The following is a 19,409-nucleotide window of genomic DNA, read 5'->3' as shown; positions in this document are numbered from 1 at the left end:
CGCGGCGACGGAGGCGTCGCTATCAGAAATAAAACACGACGCAACGGAGGGGTTGCTCGAGGGTCCAAGGGGAGGATCGTCGAGGCTTTCCCCTCCGCTCTCGTTCCAGAGATTTTCCTCGGCGACGATTCCTCCACATACCCTCCGATTAGTCCTGCGAGCTCGTAGGTGTCTTCGTGGATACTCTCGACCCTATCGGCTTCTTTTGGGGGCTCCGTGTCAAGGACCTGCGGGAACCTATTTCCATGGAACGCGCCGCGAATTGATTCGTCCACCGTATGAATAATTCACGATGTTTTACTGGTTATGATAGAATATTGCTGCGAATTGCGGACAACCGTAATGGAATGCAATGCACTGCAAAGATTAATCTGTTGATTGAGTGACTTTTAACCGCGATACTCGCAAAGACAACGGACTGAGTGAATCAAATTAACGCGACCAAAGGTTTTCGTATTCGATCAAGGTAAGATCCGAAAACGACGCGAAGAGATCATCATTGAAGTACAATCCTGAATATCCTTGAAAAGATACTTAATCTTGAAGATATCAAATTAGATTTTCTCAGTGATTCGAAGTATTCTCCTCTTTAATTAGAATTTTATAAAACGGTACAACTAGAGATTGTATGATGATGACTTTTTTTATTGTATATAAATATAATTCATTTTTATGTAAAATGAAAACTGTCTAAATTGGCTGCAAGATGCAGGAGCCTAACAGACATTTATCTGTTTTCTTAATAATTGTAATGAGTATCTTCAAATTTTTTAATTTATCTCTAATTTCTCTTTTTTTCTTTTTAATTTGTCATTCTTTATCTCAATAGTATCTTTAAATTCTTTAAATGTTTCCGTTGTTTTAAACGTAAAAACGTTGTTCTAAATGCAAAAAATCCGCGGTTTAATTGTCAATTTTTCATTTTCTCGCGAAGATAAGTCGAAGTAGAAAATTCTGGAAATTACGTCTACGTTTCGCGATTTAATATCTCGAAGAGGACGCCGCTGGAAATGAAAATAATGGGCTTGTCGATTAAGTTTCAATTTATTTACAAACGTCGCGTTATATTACAGCAATAATTAACAATAATTACGTGCGTGACGTGTCGGTGAGAGGGGGTTGGCGGGAACGCAGCCGCGTTTCCGAGTAAAATGTGAAACTCGACGGATTATACGGTCTCTACTATCTTCGTTTTCGTTCATTACGGCAACACGAACGATGGCCGAGGAACTTACGTGAATAACTGGGAGGATATGTGTTTATCTATCCTTTATAGATACGCTTTACATTATAGCTTAACGCGTGCGTTTCCCGTTGGCATGATCGCGCAACGTGTCACGGGACGCGCGCCGATTTCCTACGATCGTTACGATTTAGTATACATTTTTCTCTCTCTTCCTCTCTCTCTCACTCTCTCTCTCTTTCTCACTCTGTATCTCTCTCTTTCTATGGACGAAAGTGTCCGCGGGAAATTAGTCTCCATTCTGGTCTGCTGACAGCACGCGTCGGTTTTTGTGTCGTCGGTGTCGAATTTTCGGTGAAAATGCGGGGGATCGACACACGTAGCCGTCGCGCAACATTTCGGAAACGCGGACAGGTGTGCGCGTCGATCGCGGAAAAATCGACTCCGATAAAACTGCGACAATGCCCGGCCGGTTCATAACGAATTCAACAATTCGCCGGTAGAATGCAAACAATTTGCGCGAGATTGAACGGTTTTATTCCTATCGGCCGATTATTCGCGCCCGGACCCGGTGTCCCTGTTCGACCGTGATTATAGACTGTCGCATTAATTGCATACCTTTCAATTAATTACACACCATATTTTCCTGGAGATCCGGGAAGGGCTACGCGGCTTTCGCGCGAGCCCTGTCGCCATTGTTTATTCCGCGTCAACGAGGGATAGCTTCTGTCGGGGCGGTTGCTTACAAAACGGTCGACACTTCCGTGAAAAGACTCACGCGTGTTAAATAAATTTTACAGAATTAGAGCGTAAAGTATTTTATACTTGAACACACGTCGATCGGTTCGCTCAGCGATCACAGAATTTAGACGCAAACGTGAAACGAGACGCGAACGATATGGCACTTTACCCCTTCGTTCGTTTCGTTAGGACGAACTTTCTCACAGAAACCACCGTCCTGAGTCTCAACAATTATTTACACGACGAAACTTATAACAGCTCAACATAGAACAAATGTCCATGGTCTAAGAGAAAAAGAAAACAATCAAGGAGGAGTTTCTCTTCCTTGGTGAAAACGATCGATCTCCCTTCGCAGAATCTTCCACCATCTAACTTCGGAGAAACTTCTCTATAAAATCTCGAGTTAGAATCCGCGATGTTCTCGAAATTATTGCCAAAGTAACTTCAACAAATGCCTGCAAACATCGAAACAGAGTTCCAAACAAATCGCACCTTCCCGTCTCAAAACAGAATGCCTAAAAATCGATATTTCCCATCAAGATAAAGAAATTCTTAATCCCTTGTGCTGTAACAACGAATGAGACTCGCGACGAAGATATTTTTCATTTCTTCCAAAGCGAAACAGATTCTTCTGTTATCGAAGTCTCGAAATGAAAATAAAAAACTCATAAGATTCAACATTTGTCTCTTTCCATCAGAGAAATTATCAACCCTTTGCACTCGAGTGGTGACTCGACAAAATAACTTTTATATTATCAACGTTTATATTCGAAAAACTGTTCAGAGTGTAATTGTTGCCTAAAAGATACAAATTCACATGCATAACTCGCGTGATTTTGGCGCGAGGAGGCATCGATTTTGATGAAAATTTGCTCGAGTGTTCAAAAGATCTATTTAACAATTTAGCCATGAAAAATTGATCATAACGGCTGATATTTTAACTCTTTTGCATTTTAGAAAAATTCATTTAGTCCGAATATATTACAAGAAGGATCAATTTTGGCAACTAGTTAAGCTGTTAACCACGTGTGCAGAGTTTCATCAAATTCGGTGTGCATCAGTTCTCCCGTAAGTCATATAAAATTTAATATAAATATGATACATTTATATTTCCGTAAGTCACATAAATTTAACTGTTTTACATTTAAAGTTAAATCGGCTTCGAGTGCAAAGGGTTAAGTGAGATGCAAATCGCCGAGGTTGTGAACGAAATCTTAGTGCAGGGCTTTAAGTGTAGAAACATACTAACGTCACATGACGTGAAATCGCGTGAAATCATAGCAATGAAATCCGTCCACGCGTGACAATATACGATCAGCGTGTGGTGATACCGATCTGTTTTCAACAGATTTGAAATAATATTGGATTGTTGCAAAAATAATTTCGATTTTCCAAATAGATAGCTTAAAAAAAAAGACAGAAACTACTTTCGTAACAATCCGACGGAAATAAGCCGACTCACAGTCTTCGAGTGTCGCACGATTTCACGTTGAACGCGAGATTAGTATGTTTCTAGCTTATCCCTTGGACGGCGGACATTTTTGAGTAGTTATGGTGGCTGGGTCCATTCAAATCTTCTATTCATTTGTATATTTTTAAACCTGTTTCATCGAAGGCCAAAGTTGACCCTTTTATTCGACTCAATATTAACAGTCGATAATTACAAACGACTGCCACAAAATCAGCGTTCAGACGGAATCTTTGTAACTCTGGGTTAAAATGGACCCGCCATCCAATGGTTAAAGCGCACCGAGATAACGCAACAACAGCGAAATATCGCGAGCGTTCCTCCGCAACGCGAACGTCGCGCGAGCGGATCCCCCGCGATCGCGCAAGCAATTACAGGCGGAGAGAAACGGCGCGAAGAGAAACGAGGGGAACTTTGCGGCCGAGTAGGGGCTGCACCAAAGAAAGAGAAAATATTGGCGAGTTGCAGTATCGATGCGCAACGCTGGCCACCGCGACGCAATGAAATCATCTCGCGCGCGGGGCCGGCCGCGAGGGGGTGGTTTGGAACGCGTACACAGGTCCGCTGTCGCATCTACGTTAGCATTCAGAATGTTTGGCTTATTTCGCATGGCCGCGTCCCAAAGAAGAGATTTGCCTCCGCTCCCGAAGAGGTTTTTTTTCTCCTCCCGCGTTACGAGCCCGCTCTTTCTATCCCCGTGCATGTGCGCGCGGCCGTCTATGTGCGCCCGTCTGTACGTGTCCTCTCCCGTGTGGGTGGGTGCTCGCGCCGTCGGTCCTCTCCCGCTTTGGCTCGCGTGTGCGGTAATATGTGCCACGAGAGGGTTGGTTATCTCATCAAAATTGGACTCTTCTGGCATCCTGCGCCGCCTCTGTGTACACGCTTTACCAGAAAAGACCCTTTCGCCTCTCTCTTTGTGGGATTTCGGCCGTGGCGAGTTATCGATTCGGCTTTCCTGTCCCACCGGCGGCGACGCCGACCGCTCGCATAACGAATTCTTTGCGAATGCAACGCGGACCCCTACCCACGGCCCCCTTTTTCGCTCGAGCCCCCCCTTTGCCTCGAGCCGTCGAAAGGGGTAGAACGCGTTCCGCCCGGAAAACCGCGACTTCCTGCGGACGAACGGCTAACGGACCACGGCGCCCCGGACATCGGGGGCTCGTCGTGTGCTCATCGTAGAAAAGACGGCGTTCGAATTATCACACAACGCAACAGGTTCTTAGAAGGTGTCCAGACCCTGGTCTTCGCACTCGACCGTCCCCCGTTGCGTCCAAACACTTCATCGTCGATTCCTTGCGACAGCGAACTGTTCGTGTCAGAGGCGTTTGCTACCACGCTATCACAAAACACAAGAGATCTCCTCGGGTCCCTCCGACGCGGTTCCGTTGCTTCCACATTCATTGCACTCGCTATCGGTTGCAGTCGATGTCCCTCCACGATCATCCCCTCCGTCTGTTCTCCCCGCCGTCAGGAATCACTGTACATTGGCGATGTGGATAGTCCTCGATCTGGCCATCACGGAGCTCCTCTGCTGTCCGTCCTGGAACTGGACCTCGTCCTCTTTCGGCGCGGTGAGGTTCGTGACGGTGGCTTGGGGGATCGGCGAGAGCATCGGCGGCACCCTCCACCAGTCTGTGGTCGGCCATCCAGGTGGTACCAGGTTCCCCCGGAAGTTGAAGTCCGGGAGAACCGGGAGCGGCCTTCATATGACATGGCCGCGGTGCGCGCCCAAGTTCGAGCTGGAGGACGTCAGGTTCTGAACGGAGAACGAGTTCTCGACCTTGGTCGACGTGGACAGGCTAGTCGGCGGGGCAGTGTGGCTGATCTTCTCGGACTGCTCGGTCGGCGAGGACGAGGACGACGACGAGAAACGGTCGTCCTGGGACCTGTCCTCCTGGTGCCTGTCCACGGACGGCGAGAAACTGTCCTCCTCCATCTTCCTGTATCGGGAGTCCTCTCTGCTGGAGTCTCTGTCCGACGGGAAGCTGTCCTCTTCCGGCTTCCCCGGGCTCGGGAACGGTCTCTCCTCGATTTTCGTCGGCAGGTACGACCGCTTCGGGTCTTTCGGCGGACTCGGGCAACCGCAGTTCGGCTGCAGGCAAGCCGCCGTCGACAGGCTGGGCCAGGACATCGTCTGGTGGCTCGAGTAGAATGTGCTACCACCGTACAGGGCCTGGAACGCCAGATCCGCCGCCAATTTGCCGCCGTTGAACTCCTCGCCGAGCTTGTGCTGGATCGGGTACAGGGGATACGGGAACGGCGGGAAGAACCGGGGGATCTTCAGGTCCTCGTGGCTCATCAGCGTGTGGTGCGAGGGCGGCGCCAGCGGCGGCAATAGACCCCTCGATATGTTGCTCAGGGTCTCACCTGAGGACATCAGCGGCGATATCGAGAACCCGAACTTGTTCTCCTTCTTCACCAACGACTTCGGCTTCCGGCGGGGACGGTACTTGTAGTCCGGGTGCTCCTTCATGTGGAGGGCTCTGAAACCAAAACGTTGTTCCTGTTCACTCGCTGTCGAACTTGTAGGCGGATCGTTCGGTTGGAATCGATTGACAGCTATTAACAGATCGGGATTCGTTTTTGTATATTTTTTGTGAACGATGTACTGCGAAGTTCTCTCGTTAATTCCTTCACATGTGTAGATGTCTCTGGTATGTCTTTTATGACATTCCACACTTCGACGTAAAATATTATTCGATGTTATTCGATATTATTCAATATTATTCGATATTATTTGATATTATTCGATATTATTCAATATTATTCGATATTATTTGATATTATTCGATATTATTCAATATTATTCGATATTATTTGATATTATTCGATATTATTCAATATTATTCGATATTATTCGATATTATTCGATATTATTCAATATTATTCGATATTATCAGCTATTATTATTCAATATTATTCGATATTGTCAGCGAATATTATTCAATATTATTCGATATTATCAGCGAGTATTATTCAATATTATTCGATATTATCAGCGAATATTATTCAATATCATTCGATATTATCTCAGCGAGTATTATTAGATTATCTTAATAGATGGAGTTATCATTAGCACCGTTATCACTATTGTACCGTTTACTTTTCAAGTTATCATTTGTTTAAGACTATCGAAGAACTTTCATATATCTCGTTTAATTCGTACGCCAATGGTATAGCAATAGCAAGTGTTTATTTTCCAGCTAACTAAGATTATTTAGAACATCATAAAGTATTTCTGTGTTCATAGACGGTTTTCGAGGTAGTCGAAGTCTGTACAAAAAGATTCATGAGAATATTTCATTTAAATGTTCTACATAAAACTATTTATTTAGAGATTTTGAAAGATACGATATCAGCGGAACAAGGAAAATGCTTGCAGCTTGCATCGACAAACAATTTGCATATCCGTGAGTAATATTATCTTAATTTTTCGCCCGACAATTTCATCACTCGCTGCCGCAAATCGCAGGATCGGCGATCGTCGGGAGGGTAGTTCGCGCTCGAACGTAACAGGGGTGGCCTAATCGAGTAGTTTCACGACGGGGTGCGGCAATAGTTTTCCGAGGGGTCGCGAGCATAATCCAAGCACCGTTTAATCGCCGACAATGCGCGCTCATGAAGTGCATAATAAATAACCATTAATTGGAAAATTATTCGTTCGGCATCAACAAGTGAAGAGAACAAACGAGAATTTCCGGCGAGATCTCGGCCCGGCGAAATAGAACGGCCGTTCCACGGCGAGAGACCATGCACAGGAGAGAGAGTCTTCTTCTTCCTTTTTATTCTTAGACAATGCACGGAACGCGGTATCTACCTTCGATAATCCAGGGGCGCGCGTTATCACGCGAAGAATCGCGCGACGAGACACTTCAGAATTCAGTAAACTTTGCTCTCGACACCGTTATCCGTACAAAGGGACGTATTATCATGGTGCTAGAACACGATACGGGGCCACCATGGGTATTTGTAGTAAATATCTTGTACACACACCCCGGGCTGGGGGCTCTGCAGGGCTGCTGAAAGAGCGGGGCGAAGAGAGAAGAGTCAGAGCCGCGTGGTATCTCCGTCACATAATACTCCATTATGTATCCAAGAGGCGCACAAACGCAGTCCTTATTTATGCTTCGCCTCGCGTAGATAAAAGAAAGCGAGAGAGACGCCCGGGAACTCTTTTTCCTAACCGACTCGCCGCGCGGGGAATCCGCCCGGAAACCGCTCCACAATGGGCTGCACACGAATTATTTCGAGCACTCTACCGAACCGATTTTGCAGCACCGACACCGGACAAATATTCACACGACGCGCCCAATAACTAGATTGATAGTTAGCTCATTATTTCTGAATTTAATCTATTTTGTCTTCTGAAGGAGTCCGCCATTGTCGATGCACACATATTTCTGATGAGGCCGACGGAAATCGGATAACGTAGGAAATGGTGAACTTCAACGTGGTCAAGGTACGCGCCAGTAAAAAAAAATAATATAATATAATAAATATAATATAATATAATAAATATATCTCATAAATTATAAATAAATATAAAAAGATTTGGCCATAATGGCCAGAAAGAAGAATATCAGAAGCGTGTTTGTCGTCGCGTTGGGTCGCGCACGTCGATCATGGAAAGTCAACTTGGTCGGACCCCCTTGCGTGTTTAATTTAATTTAATTCTTCTTGACCCCTTCTGCAGCAACATCGTTTCAACAGGGAAGATTGTTCCGCACGCCTTTACCTCGCTGATCACATTGAATTGCTTCATACAGGATTCTTTTGGTAGGCGCAATTTTCGTTCTCGACAAGAGCGCAAGCTTCCAGTTACGATTTCGGCAATGTTGATTTTGGGTAAACCGGAAGACCGTACATAAATCGTGAACAATTTTGTTAAGCGTATAAAGCTTCATTGAATATGCATGATGTCATGTTGCGTTATAAGTATGGACTCGCTGCATCGTTGTCATTGTGCTCGACGCTCGAATATAGAATATTCGCGTTGACCTCTGTTAACGTCTACCGGAAGTGGCCACTCATTGGAATTCAAATTAGAATTAACCGTGCATAATCGTTGTAAATTTCGATCGGGGCTCGAGGTAAGGAACGAGACACCAATTATTACAACAATTGTACACTTTGCTAAATATACGTTTGTGCAATCCTTAAAGAAATCCAATAAAATACGTTATAAAGAAATTTGCAAAAGGGACTCGCTAAACGATCGAAAATCAGGTAAAAATCTCGACGAACGGTTTAAACAAACGCGAGAGATTCCGTATAAATATTTCTAGAAAAATCAATCGAATCCGACGAGCGTTCAATGATTTCGCCAGGTGAAATTGCGGCGGCGGAATGTGGAGCTGGGGAGGGTGTAGTCAAAATTTTCCGACTGGCGAACGAAATCCGAAATTTGGGTTTCTCGCGGCGAGAGTGACGCAGCGGAATAATAATTCCGGGACAATGTGTCCCGGCAGATAGCACAAAGCGTAAATCAGCATAAACATCGGTAAAGTCCCGCCGACAATAATTCAGCATAAATGCATAAACATCGGGCGTAATCTTTACAATTCGCTGGGAGCCCCCGTCCCTCTCCCTCTCTCTCTCTCTCTCTCTCTCTCTCTCTCTCTCTCTCTCTCTATCAAACACCCACCCCCGTCACCACCAACGGCAGCGTTGCCGCCGCGGCAACCACCGTTTCCAGCATCCACCACTTCCAACCGCGCGATAAACAACGCGTTATATCATATCGGTGGACATAAGCCGCGCGGTAGCTGCGCTCGCGGCCCCCGTAACAAGAAACAATAACAATTAGTCACGATTGTCCGCCGGTGCTCCGCGAATGTCATTAGTGTAACGATTCGTCATAAATGTCATTGTGCCGCAACGACCGGCGGCGGACTTTCGCGATCCCACCACGGTGAACTTTCGCGGTTCGACTAACTCCGGGGCCACCTGGCAACGAGACGCTCTGCGGATCACATTATTCTACCTATCTACCGAAATCTCTGCTAGAATTCTGCAGCACGTTGTTTGCAATATGTTAATCCCATCCCGCGTAACAAAGACTCTGAATCTACTAGAATCTACCAGGAATTAAATTAAATGCAGATGATTTTGTGCATTTATGGCAGAGATAATGAATTGATCGAATACAAAATTGTGAAAACATTAGGAGAAATTTTGAGGATATTGGTATGTTATTTTTAACTTATTGCTGTTATTCGAAGAGAGAAAGCATTTTAATCTAAATTACATATTTTATAATTAACGTGGACAATTTCTATTTTGCATAAAGATACTCAGTCTACGTACAAAGAATAAAGATTTTCTTGTTCAGTTAGGAAAATTATTTTCCTATTATGTACGGCTCACAGGTCGAGCTTTACTCACACGCCTAGCGGGCGAAAATCAGCGACGTTTGAAAGAATCCTCTTTTCGAAGGATATTCGATATTTTCAAAACTAACAATATGATTTTCATAACAGTTATGTAATTTCCATGATTTCAAAGGGCGATTTTTTCAAATATATAAGAAAATTAAAAACAAAATTGAAAAAATAGATTAAATTTGAGAAAAGGCACCAACACCCCTCGCGCGCATAATGTGTAAAAATCGAAGAAGTGCTAATCAATGGAACCGTGAACAAAATCGTAGCGCAAGGTGGTTAATTCTAACCATGTGAAAACAGTATTTAAAACAATTACAAACAGCTAACAATCGAATAATCCGAAATTTTCGAAACGCGTCGATATTTTCGAACCGACGAAAAATATGTGCCAAAACTGAGCGTCTCGAGAACATCGGCAATCTTCATTGTCATGACGTGCGAGAAGCAACCCCCCTCGCAGCGGAGAATCGCGTAGGGTTCCTCCATTTCCGCGACACCGTTTTAATTCTCCCCGTTTTCCTTTCCTCCCTTCCACCGGGTTTTCCTCTGCCGAACGAAAACGAGAACTAGAACGGGAACGGGAGACAACGGGGTAGCAGAAGCCGGCGAAAAGAGGGTCGGAGGAGGGAATCATCGGACAGGCAGCAGCAGTGGCAGTGGCAGCGGCACAGCCAACGAGCAGCCGTGAGGGTGAACGAGGCTGCGAGGGGGGTGTAAGGGTAGGGGCCAGCAGAGGAGCGCGCAAATCCTTTTAAATCCACACAATTGCGACAATGGGGCTTTATTTGTTATCTCGGGGGCCACATTGTGAGTCGCCGTGAACGAACGGACAGATTACGTCGGGCCAGTGACGGCTCGGCTCCAGGGGAACCCGTTCCTACCGGGTACAAGGCTCCAAGGGAACGACTTTTATCGGGGGCCCTTCTCCTCTTTATTTTACGAGCGTCCGCGTCGCCGCACCCCTCCGCATTCGCCGGATTCCAAGCGGCCGACGCCGTTACCAAAGTCGTCAGCCGACGTTGCCATCCGCCAGAAAAGCGGATTCGCTGTTACACATCTCTCTATCCGCCCGAAATTTTCCTCCCGCTGAAAACTCGCCCCTCTTCCGAGAATCACGGGCTCCAACCACCCCTGCTCGCTCGGGAACGTTCTTATAAATATTTCGAAATCTCGGAACGATCGCTCTGCCAGGTGGCAGTCACTTTGTCTCTGAAAAGGGCTGCTGAGAAAAATGTCTGAGATTCTTCGATGCGAAGGATTTGCTGGTGTTCCAGGGTGTAATTCTCTGTCGTCTTTGATAGATGAATTTCGAGGTTAGGAGTCAGGGGTGTATTTTTGTTCCGCGTGGTTTGCGAGCGTTCCGATTAGATCGAATTAACGTCTATGAAACATTTCGATTTTTATACCGTGCAGAAAAATTCACCGTGCAACCAAAGAATTGCTTCTTCTGAAGGGGTAGTTTTTTAGGTAATTGTTGCAAAAGTAGTTGTTTCTATGGTGAGAGAATTATTTCGTCTATGGGGGTAGTTCTGTAAGCAATTGTAGACGAAGAACTTACTTTTATAATCGAAGGAGTATTTCTACGAGGGGTAGTTTTGTATACAATGATACAAGTAGAAAATATTTCTTTAGACATAGAATTTTAATATTGTTAATGAAATATGTTGTGTATTAAAACTTATAGCAATATTCTTCTTAAATTTAAATTATTGTAATTATTTCACCTGTTAAACAGAATCTTTTTTGCAAAACTAGATAGCATATATCTCTTCGAGAGAATCTTTCTAAATAAATAATAACATACTCATATTTATCACAGATGAAATATTTCTGGCGTTACTTTGCACCGGTCTGATCGCTTCTTTTCAAAGAAGATATCAAACACGTATCATCATTATTAAATATCGTTGTCATTGTCGTATTTGAGGATCCACAATACGCCATTGATTTCTGCGCTTCAATTTACGCGCGACAATGCTGCGCGTGCAACAATGGGAGAGAAAAAAAAAAGTATAGTTCAAAGGTGCGCAAGGATTTAGACGCGGAACGCGGGTCGTTGAAAAATACTAAAAAAGGAAAAAAAAAACGGTGAAACGATGAAAGAACTGTAGTATAGTTAACCGGCACAGAGCAACACTATCGACAGGCAATTTTCTTTTCTTTTTTGTTTTACAGATCGTTCACGGTCATCGAGGGGAAAGCGGATTCGACGTTACATTGAACCGATAGAAACCGGCAGAGCCAAATCGATTGATTTTTTTACTTTTCGGAGGGAGGAGAAAACGAACGGATCGGAGCCCGGTGAAACGCGCACTTGGCAATTGAAAGCGAATCGACGGTGACGCGTTTTCCGAAGAAACGACTTTATTATTCCATTATTTATTTTACGAGCGGCCATCGTCGCGGCGCGGCTGATTCCGCGGAGAGTTTATAACCGACCACGGCTGCTTTCTATCAATTGCCTATAACCGGCAGTTTTTTGCTTTGGGAAACCGTGATAAAGCTCTCGAGTCGGTCATCCCGGCGTCGTACTTTTCAATTAAAGCTTATTTCTCTACCCTTATGCTTTTCCTTTTCCATTTTTGCCGTCCCGTTTTCTACCCCCCCCCCCCCACCGCGATCCTCTAATTTGACCGTTCCGCTTTTCATCCGTTCCTTAATCCTTAAACGCGAATTGCATTAGTGCAGCCGAGATGCGGTATAAACTTCCAGACAGCTATTTGAATTTCAAAGTGCTTTTTTTCGAACGGTTAATTTAAGGAAATACCGCGATCGTTTGTATATTACATGAATGTTCTTTACGTAAACTCTGTGTTGTAAACAGTATTTGCTCGCTATGCATTTAATCGATAATAACTGACATCATATAATTACGTTCACGTTTATTTCAATTAAAAAGCGATTGTTGCTTGAATAATGCCTTTGGCAGGTATTAACTATAAATAAATTACAAAAATCATTTATAAAGTACACGAGGAAGTGAATATCCTTTGAATCAACACTTTATTATTAATAATATTAATTCGGTACAAATTGTAACGATGAAAACCAATTCATCCAATTCCATAATTCATTATTAATCTAAAAATAGACAATTCCGAGATTCGTACGTTTTTTTAAACATAACCTGTACCATTAGATTGTGGACATCTTCGCACAAAATAAAAATACATGCATCGATTACAAGAAATAGGATATTCATAGAGAAATTGTCTTTCATCAATGATCCAGCGAGTTGCAGACAATACAACAGAATCCTTAAATTGTTTTGTTATTTTACCGTCTCGTGTTTCACCCTGTTCATAAATGGCACAAAATGCACAGTCTAATTATTGCTTTCACCTCGAAGCAACTGTTTCCTTCGCGCATAAATGATCGTCAAAACGAATGTAACCGAAGTACACGATTAAATAACAATGATTAGATTCTGAAGCTAGATCGAAAGTCGCAGTTCCCGGTCCGGAAAATTCGCCGGGATTTAATCTCGCCGAACGAGCGAGGTAATTAAACCGGGAGCAGACGATAAAAATATTGAAATCTCTTGAACCTGTTCCCCGACTCGCCGGACTAAATAAACTCATAACAATGATTAAATATTCAGGGCCGTAATAAAGAGCCTGTCCCCTCTCTACCTCCATAAATACCACTTACTTCACCCTATTCCACCCCTTAGCTTAGCGCAGCGCGGTCCTTAGCTTTAGCAACAATGTACCGTATTATGAACTCACGGGGGCCCCCCTTCTCGTTTCGGTGCTTCCCCCTCGATCGGTTATTGCAGATACGCCCCGACGCGATAATTCCGTGCGGACGAGCGGCCGCCGCGACTAAAGAGCAATTAGCGTGCAAAAGAAAAAAATCGCGGAGTCGATCACTAACGATACTGAGGCATTGACGAATCAATTCAACCGACGCCGCGAAGATCACAATCGATGAATGCGCCGATAATTGGAACTTACGATCGATACCCCCTCTTCCGAAAACTTTGCGCCACCTTTTTCTCTCTTATCGCGAGATCGGATACGATGCGTTTCGCACTCGTGCGTGTTCGTGAAGCAAAATCTTGGGAAATGTTTCTTACATTGACTAGAAGATTCTATAACAGAGAAGTTTATTAACACGTTACCGTTCGGATGGCTAAGAATAGTCTCATTTTCTTGTTTGCTCGGGAAATGCGGTTTGAGATGAAAGATCCAATCGTAAAATTTATTCGTGCAATTGAATCGAAGTAAAATCTATTCTGAACGAAGCAATATATTTTATAATTTCATACAACCGTCTGATATCTTATAAGATAGAGCCACTTTTGTAAAGCGATGCAACCACCTCGAAATGTGCCTGCTGCGCGCAAAAGTTTTCGCACAAACAGCCCGAGCCGTATAAATTATAAATTGATAACTCGTTCTTTTATACTTCATTGTTATATTACGAGTCATCGATCGATTCATCAATTTTGTGAATATAGTGAACGATGCGAGGTTGGAATATTTTATATTGAGAATTTAACCGTGACGAATTTCTTGTCGATCATTCTCAGATTGTGGTTTTTAGGAATTTCTGACTAAAGTTACCAGGTGAAGTTTAGAAGAGCAAGAAGATTGGAAGAATTCAAAAGGATGTCGCTGTGTCAATCCCAATTTATTAAAACGATCAAAGGAAACAATGATTGTTCGGTTTCTACAATAAACGCGAAATATTTTTATCAAACAATTGGACTGCAGACTTTCAAATATACAGTAAATTCTCCCCAATTGTCCCTCAGCTTGTAAACAAATATGGACAATTTGGGAGGAGAAGATACGACTAATCGAGCCTTGTGGCTTGTTTTTATAGTTGTTGACAATCGGTAACTATAAAAACAAGCTGCAACGCTCGATTAATCGTACCTTCTCTTCCCAAATTGTCCATTTTTGTTTCCAAGATGAGCGTCACACACACAATTAGGGAGAATTTCCTTAAATCTTAAAACCATCGAGATTCTAATAAATGGTACCACACTGTGATCGTATTTCATGATCCACTCTAATTTACAGAAACGCAGTCTTTCAACGAAGCAACGGAGCTCCTCCTAAGAACTGTGTCCTGCCGAACAAAACGAACGTTATTTAATTAGATCATGGAGCCTCACCTGAGCCGTTTCGCCTCGTCGATGAACGGTCGTTTCTCGCTCTCGCTGAGCAGCTTCCACTCGGCGCCGAGCCTCTTCGAGATCTCGGAGTTGTGCATCTTCGGGTTCTCCTGTGCCATTTTCCGTCGCTGTCCGCGGGACCACACCATGAACGCGTTCATCGGCCTCTTGATGTGCTCGTTGTGCAGCGTTTTCGACGACATAGCTAGCTCTTTCGTTGACTTCCGTGTTGTACAATCTAGACTCCTCAATTCCCGCTTCCAGACAGTCGTCCAGTCTCGTACGGATCCACTGGCAGAGCTACCCTCCTTCTCCCGCCTACCTCGTGCGTCATTGTCCAAAAACCGGCAGCTGTCGTCGAAGCACCAGGCACCTCGTGTGCAGCGTGGAATCACGTGGCCGCCGGAACCACCAATCTCAGCACGACACGGTCCGATTAGTCAACTAGTACGATTCGGAACTTCAACTTCAACTTGAACTTTCAGTGACCGTCCGGCTCCTCGTGGACCTTCGGCCGCCTAAACACCCTGGATCGCTTCACTCCTCGCGTTCTCGACAGTTTCGTCAGCTTCCGGGCACCTTCGCTCACAGGATCCTCCTTCGGGTTGATTTCTCAAGTGCCATGAACGATCGTGATCGCGTACCTGTTCGGACGACGATGCTCCCGGGATCGGGATCGGGTCAACTGTTGACCCCACGTGTCGGCGAACGGTGAACACCAGCGGGCCGAGGAGCTGTTTGATTGATACCGTGTCGAGGACTGGCAAGGGTCCAGCCAGGACCTCTCCGGCGTCGGGTCTGGGATGAGCCAGGGAGGAATCGGGAACCGTGGAGTAGCTGGAGCCCGTGGGATGCGGTGGAAACAAGGATCGGCCAACCAGGAATGCTCCTCATCTCCCACTATGGTTCGCGGCTGTCGGGCACACACGATTGGCTCCTTCGCAGACATGGCGGACGGAGGACACCGCCGGGATCAACAGGTGGAGGTGTTCCTTCTCTGTCCATCCCGTTCACCTCTTCCCTTGCTATCGTCGCCGGCGCGGAGCGGAACGAAGCGGAACGAAGCGGCGCGCGGCGTCCGCCACGGGTATGTCTCTGTTAGCCAGATTATCGTATACTATCACGTTTTTCTGACCTTTTTGCGCGACGCCGATGGTCAGCCCGTTTCCGGGACATTGATGGCTTCAGACAATGCCGCTCGGCCGGAGATCCGCGGATTTAAGTGGATTGGACGGGCGCGATCCAGTTGCGAGAGATCGATCAGACTTCGGAGACCGGTCCTGGAAGGTTTGCGTACGATCGGAAAGAATTTAATCATTGTTCTTCAATATTCGAACTACCGAACTAGTCAAAACGACTGGTTTCTGATTTCTTTTATACAATTTTTCTGATAGATTAAAATCTTTTTGTTAGAAACTTTTGTGTGAACTTCGACATTGAAGCATATATTATGATAAAAATCGTAGAAAATTTAAATAAATCCAATCTTGTCGTTGTTATAAAACGATGTATGCAGTGGTCACGTTTAGGGGTCGGTAGTCCTAATGTTACCCCTAGCGAGGCGGTTTTTGATCTAGAGTATTTAATTTAATTTAATTTAATTTATTTTAATTTAATTTAATTTAATTTAATTTAATTTATTTTAATTTATTTTAATTTGATTTAATTTAATTTAATTTAATTTAATTTAATTTATTTTAATTTAATTTAATTTAATTTAATTTAATTTAATTTAATTTAATTTAATTTATTTTAATTTAATTTAATTTAATTTAATTTACTTTAATTTAGTTACTCAATTTTCGGCGATTAAATGAAATAAATTGCTGAAAGGCTAATAAGTCTGCAAGAAATATCTTCAAAAATGTGTTTTGAGAAATTGACGACTAAAACTAAGAATTTGTTGTAAACATCGTCGATAGTATAGTTGTGAATATCGTCCGCGATTCGAGGTTTAATAAACAATTGATTTTTTATAAGCTTGGTAACAGGTTCCTCGATGTCTGCCTTGCATGGAAGAGTTATGATAATTTTAAACGAAGGTTTTTCGTTCGTACAATGCTTCATACGAATGAAAAAAGAACAGTTCTAAATCGTATAAATTTTATTAAATTCGAAAATATGTTTCACATGTTTTATGCGCATCTGTTATAAGGAAATCGAGTCACGTCAATTTTCTGTTCATAACTATGCGAAAACAAGTTTCATTTGTTTAGAATTCTGGAATAACACGTAAGCAGATGAAAATTATTATGCGTTAAGGGATTAACGAGTTTCTTAATGCTTATCTAAAAGAAATTGTTGTGCTTCTGATGATTAGACTGTGGATTTTATGCATTTATGATAACAATGAATAGCTGCAGTTGAAGACAGTGATAAGATTAGAGGACTGGAAGAATGTCGATATAACAATCGTCATTGCATTAGAATTGTTAAAAGCAGGAAGAAAGTCCTACATAGTTTCTATACTTTACAAAAATTGCAGACAATTTTTATTTTCTATGAATATTCCATTTGATATTCCAATTTCTACTCTTGTCGAGAACATAATTCAAAAATTCTCAAATACTTTTTTACGAATTGTTAATATCTTGCAGAAGAATTTTGTTACAATTTTGTTACTGTTGGATAAGATATATAAGGAATAAATATATTTTTCTTTACTCCGTGTCTCTCATCTTCGGAATCGAGGTAGAAAATTTGCATCCTCGAGATTTGAATCGTAGAGATCGAATACTTTTTGAACGATCGAGTACATTTTGTAATCGTTAAAAACGACCAAGTACAAACGCCCTCGACCAAATTTTGTTCCTAAGCCCCTTGTATTCTTTATGTCCACGCGATGGAACGCAGACATTTTTTCCCCCCACTTTGTTCGTCCGGTGAACGAGAAGAACGTGCTGGGGCACTTCTCGAAATAAATGTTATCAGTCCTGGCAATGTCTTGCTGGAAGAAGCGGCCGCGGAAAGAGGGCGAAAGGGGCGAGGGGAGTAGGGACGTGGGGCTGAAGACGTCTCCAGTGATAAGACGATAAAGCGAGGAGGTGTAAAACGAGACAAGAGGGCTGTGTGTTAGTGGTAACATCTCAACGAATTCCAGCTTTCATAAAGCAGCGGCTGTATAGTCCTGCGATTGAATTTCCGGACGGTTTCGGAATATCCATTTGTCGCCGGCGCGAGGGAGAATCCGTGTCACGAGCAGGAAAAATGAAACAATGCAAGAGAAAAATACGATTTTCAAACGACACGGATGTCAAACTTGATTAAAAAATCGGGGACTCGGTGACCATTTTCGCCGAAGCCATTAATTTTTGATGCTAATACAAGCGTTCGCGATATTGCAAATTACGCGCAGATGAAGCAGCATGATGAAACGAAAATAGATAGAATGAGTCGTACGATAAATCGTGTGATCAATCGTACGATCAATTGCATGAACAATCGTACGATAAAACATATTTTAGAAAGTTTGATGTAACTATTTTATGTGCAAAAATCCTGATCCTTCGTTTTTACTTCACTGATAGATATAAACCATTTTATTACTTTTTATATACTTTTTGGAGAAGATAAGAATGCTCTGCGTTAATTGAAAGATCCAGTGTTTCCTTTCCGAATAACTTGAATGCCCTGAAAATAACAGAATACTATTTTCAGCGATTATTCAAATGTTCTCGCCGTCTTGCATTTAATCACAAATGCATAAGATCCGCAGTCCGATCGCAAATGAATAATGAACTAAACGTTGACTATTTCACACCGAACGAACAAAGTTTGAAAGCCGCTGTCCTACGGTTTCCACCAAACTCATGTTGTCAACGAATGAATCATTTGTTCCATTGAATCGATTTTTGTGAATAAGATGAACCATAGATTAGAAAGGGGCAGAAAATTGACCGTGCGACAGACGGAAGCGAATCAATGGCAGAAGAAGGAAGGGTGGGACGAGGGGCTCGCAGATTATCGAAGCCAATCAGCTATTTGTTCTGTTATTAACTCAATCATAAATTCGGTGCACGACGGTGCACGAGTAGCTGCGGTTCGACTGTCATTCTGACGGCGTGCCTTTATCGCCCCCCTCGTTACACAGTCTCCGTTATTCATGGGGCGTGAACACGATTTTTATCAGTCATCGGCGAGAAGAAAAGGGGGCTCGCGCGCCCCTTTTCAAGGTCTGGGTTAGGTCACCGCGCGGGACCCTTATCTGTGAGCCGATACTTTCAATTAGTCAATATCGCCGGCAAACATCGCGCCCTCTTTCGCGACATGCTCTTTCACCGATTTATCGCTGCTTCGTTCGTACAGAATTCAACAGCTCTTTAAACGTTATTAAGAAAGATCCATAACGAACAACGATCAATAACAAAATCTCATCGTTAAGAAATTCGTAAGTGTCTCGTATATCTCAATATACGTTGAGCAAGATAAATTGATCAATAGTTATAAATATGCAAGAAAATAATACGTTGCACGTAGGAAATTCGTGGGAGTCTCATATGTGTGCTATAA

General features: G+C 43.5%; 1 protein-coding gene across 1 annotated transcript; it reads right to left on the bottom strand.

Annotated features, from left to right (window-relative positions):
* Window positions 1–1,025: 1,025 nt before the first annotated feature.
* Window positions 1,026–15,721, bottom strand: LOC117225509 (uncharacterized). Its single transcript, XM_033479143.2, has 2 exons — window positions 14,901–15,721; window positions 1,026–5,875 (listed from the first exon to the last, which is right to left on the bottom strand). Exons 1-2 carry the CDS (start codon window positions 15,101–15,103, stop codon window positions 5,095–5,097), a joined length of 984 nt encoding a protein of 327 aa, XP_033335034.2. The 5' UTR covers window positions 15,104–15,721; the 3' UTR covers window positions 1,026–5,094.
* Window positions 15,722–19,409: the final 3,688 nt, after the last annotated feature.

Source organism: Megalopta genalis, chromosome 2 (assembly GCF_051020955.1).
Source record: "Megalopta genalis isolate 19385.01 chromosome 2, iyMegGena1_principal, whole genome shotgun sequence".
Classification (NCBI taxonomy): domain Eukaryota; kingdom Metazoa; phylum Arthropoda; class Insecta; order Hymenoptera; family Halictidae; genus Megalopta; species Megalopta genalis.
Note: the sequence above shows the minus strand (reverse complement) of the source record. Positions and strands in the feature narration are given on the sequence as shown.

Bases quoted from the DNA above. Each gene is read 5' to 3' on its own strand.
- LOC117225509 (XM_033479143.2), bottom strand. From the start codon at position 15,103: ATGTCGTCGAAAACGCTGCACAACGAGCACATCAAGAGGCCGATGAAC. The intron at 5,876-14,900 runs GTGAGGCTCCAT...TTTTGGTTTCAG, and splicing joins GACGAGGCGAAACGGCTCAG to AGCCCTCCACATGAAGGAGC.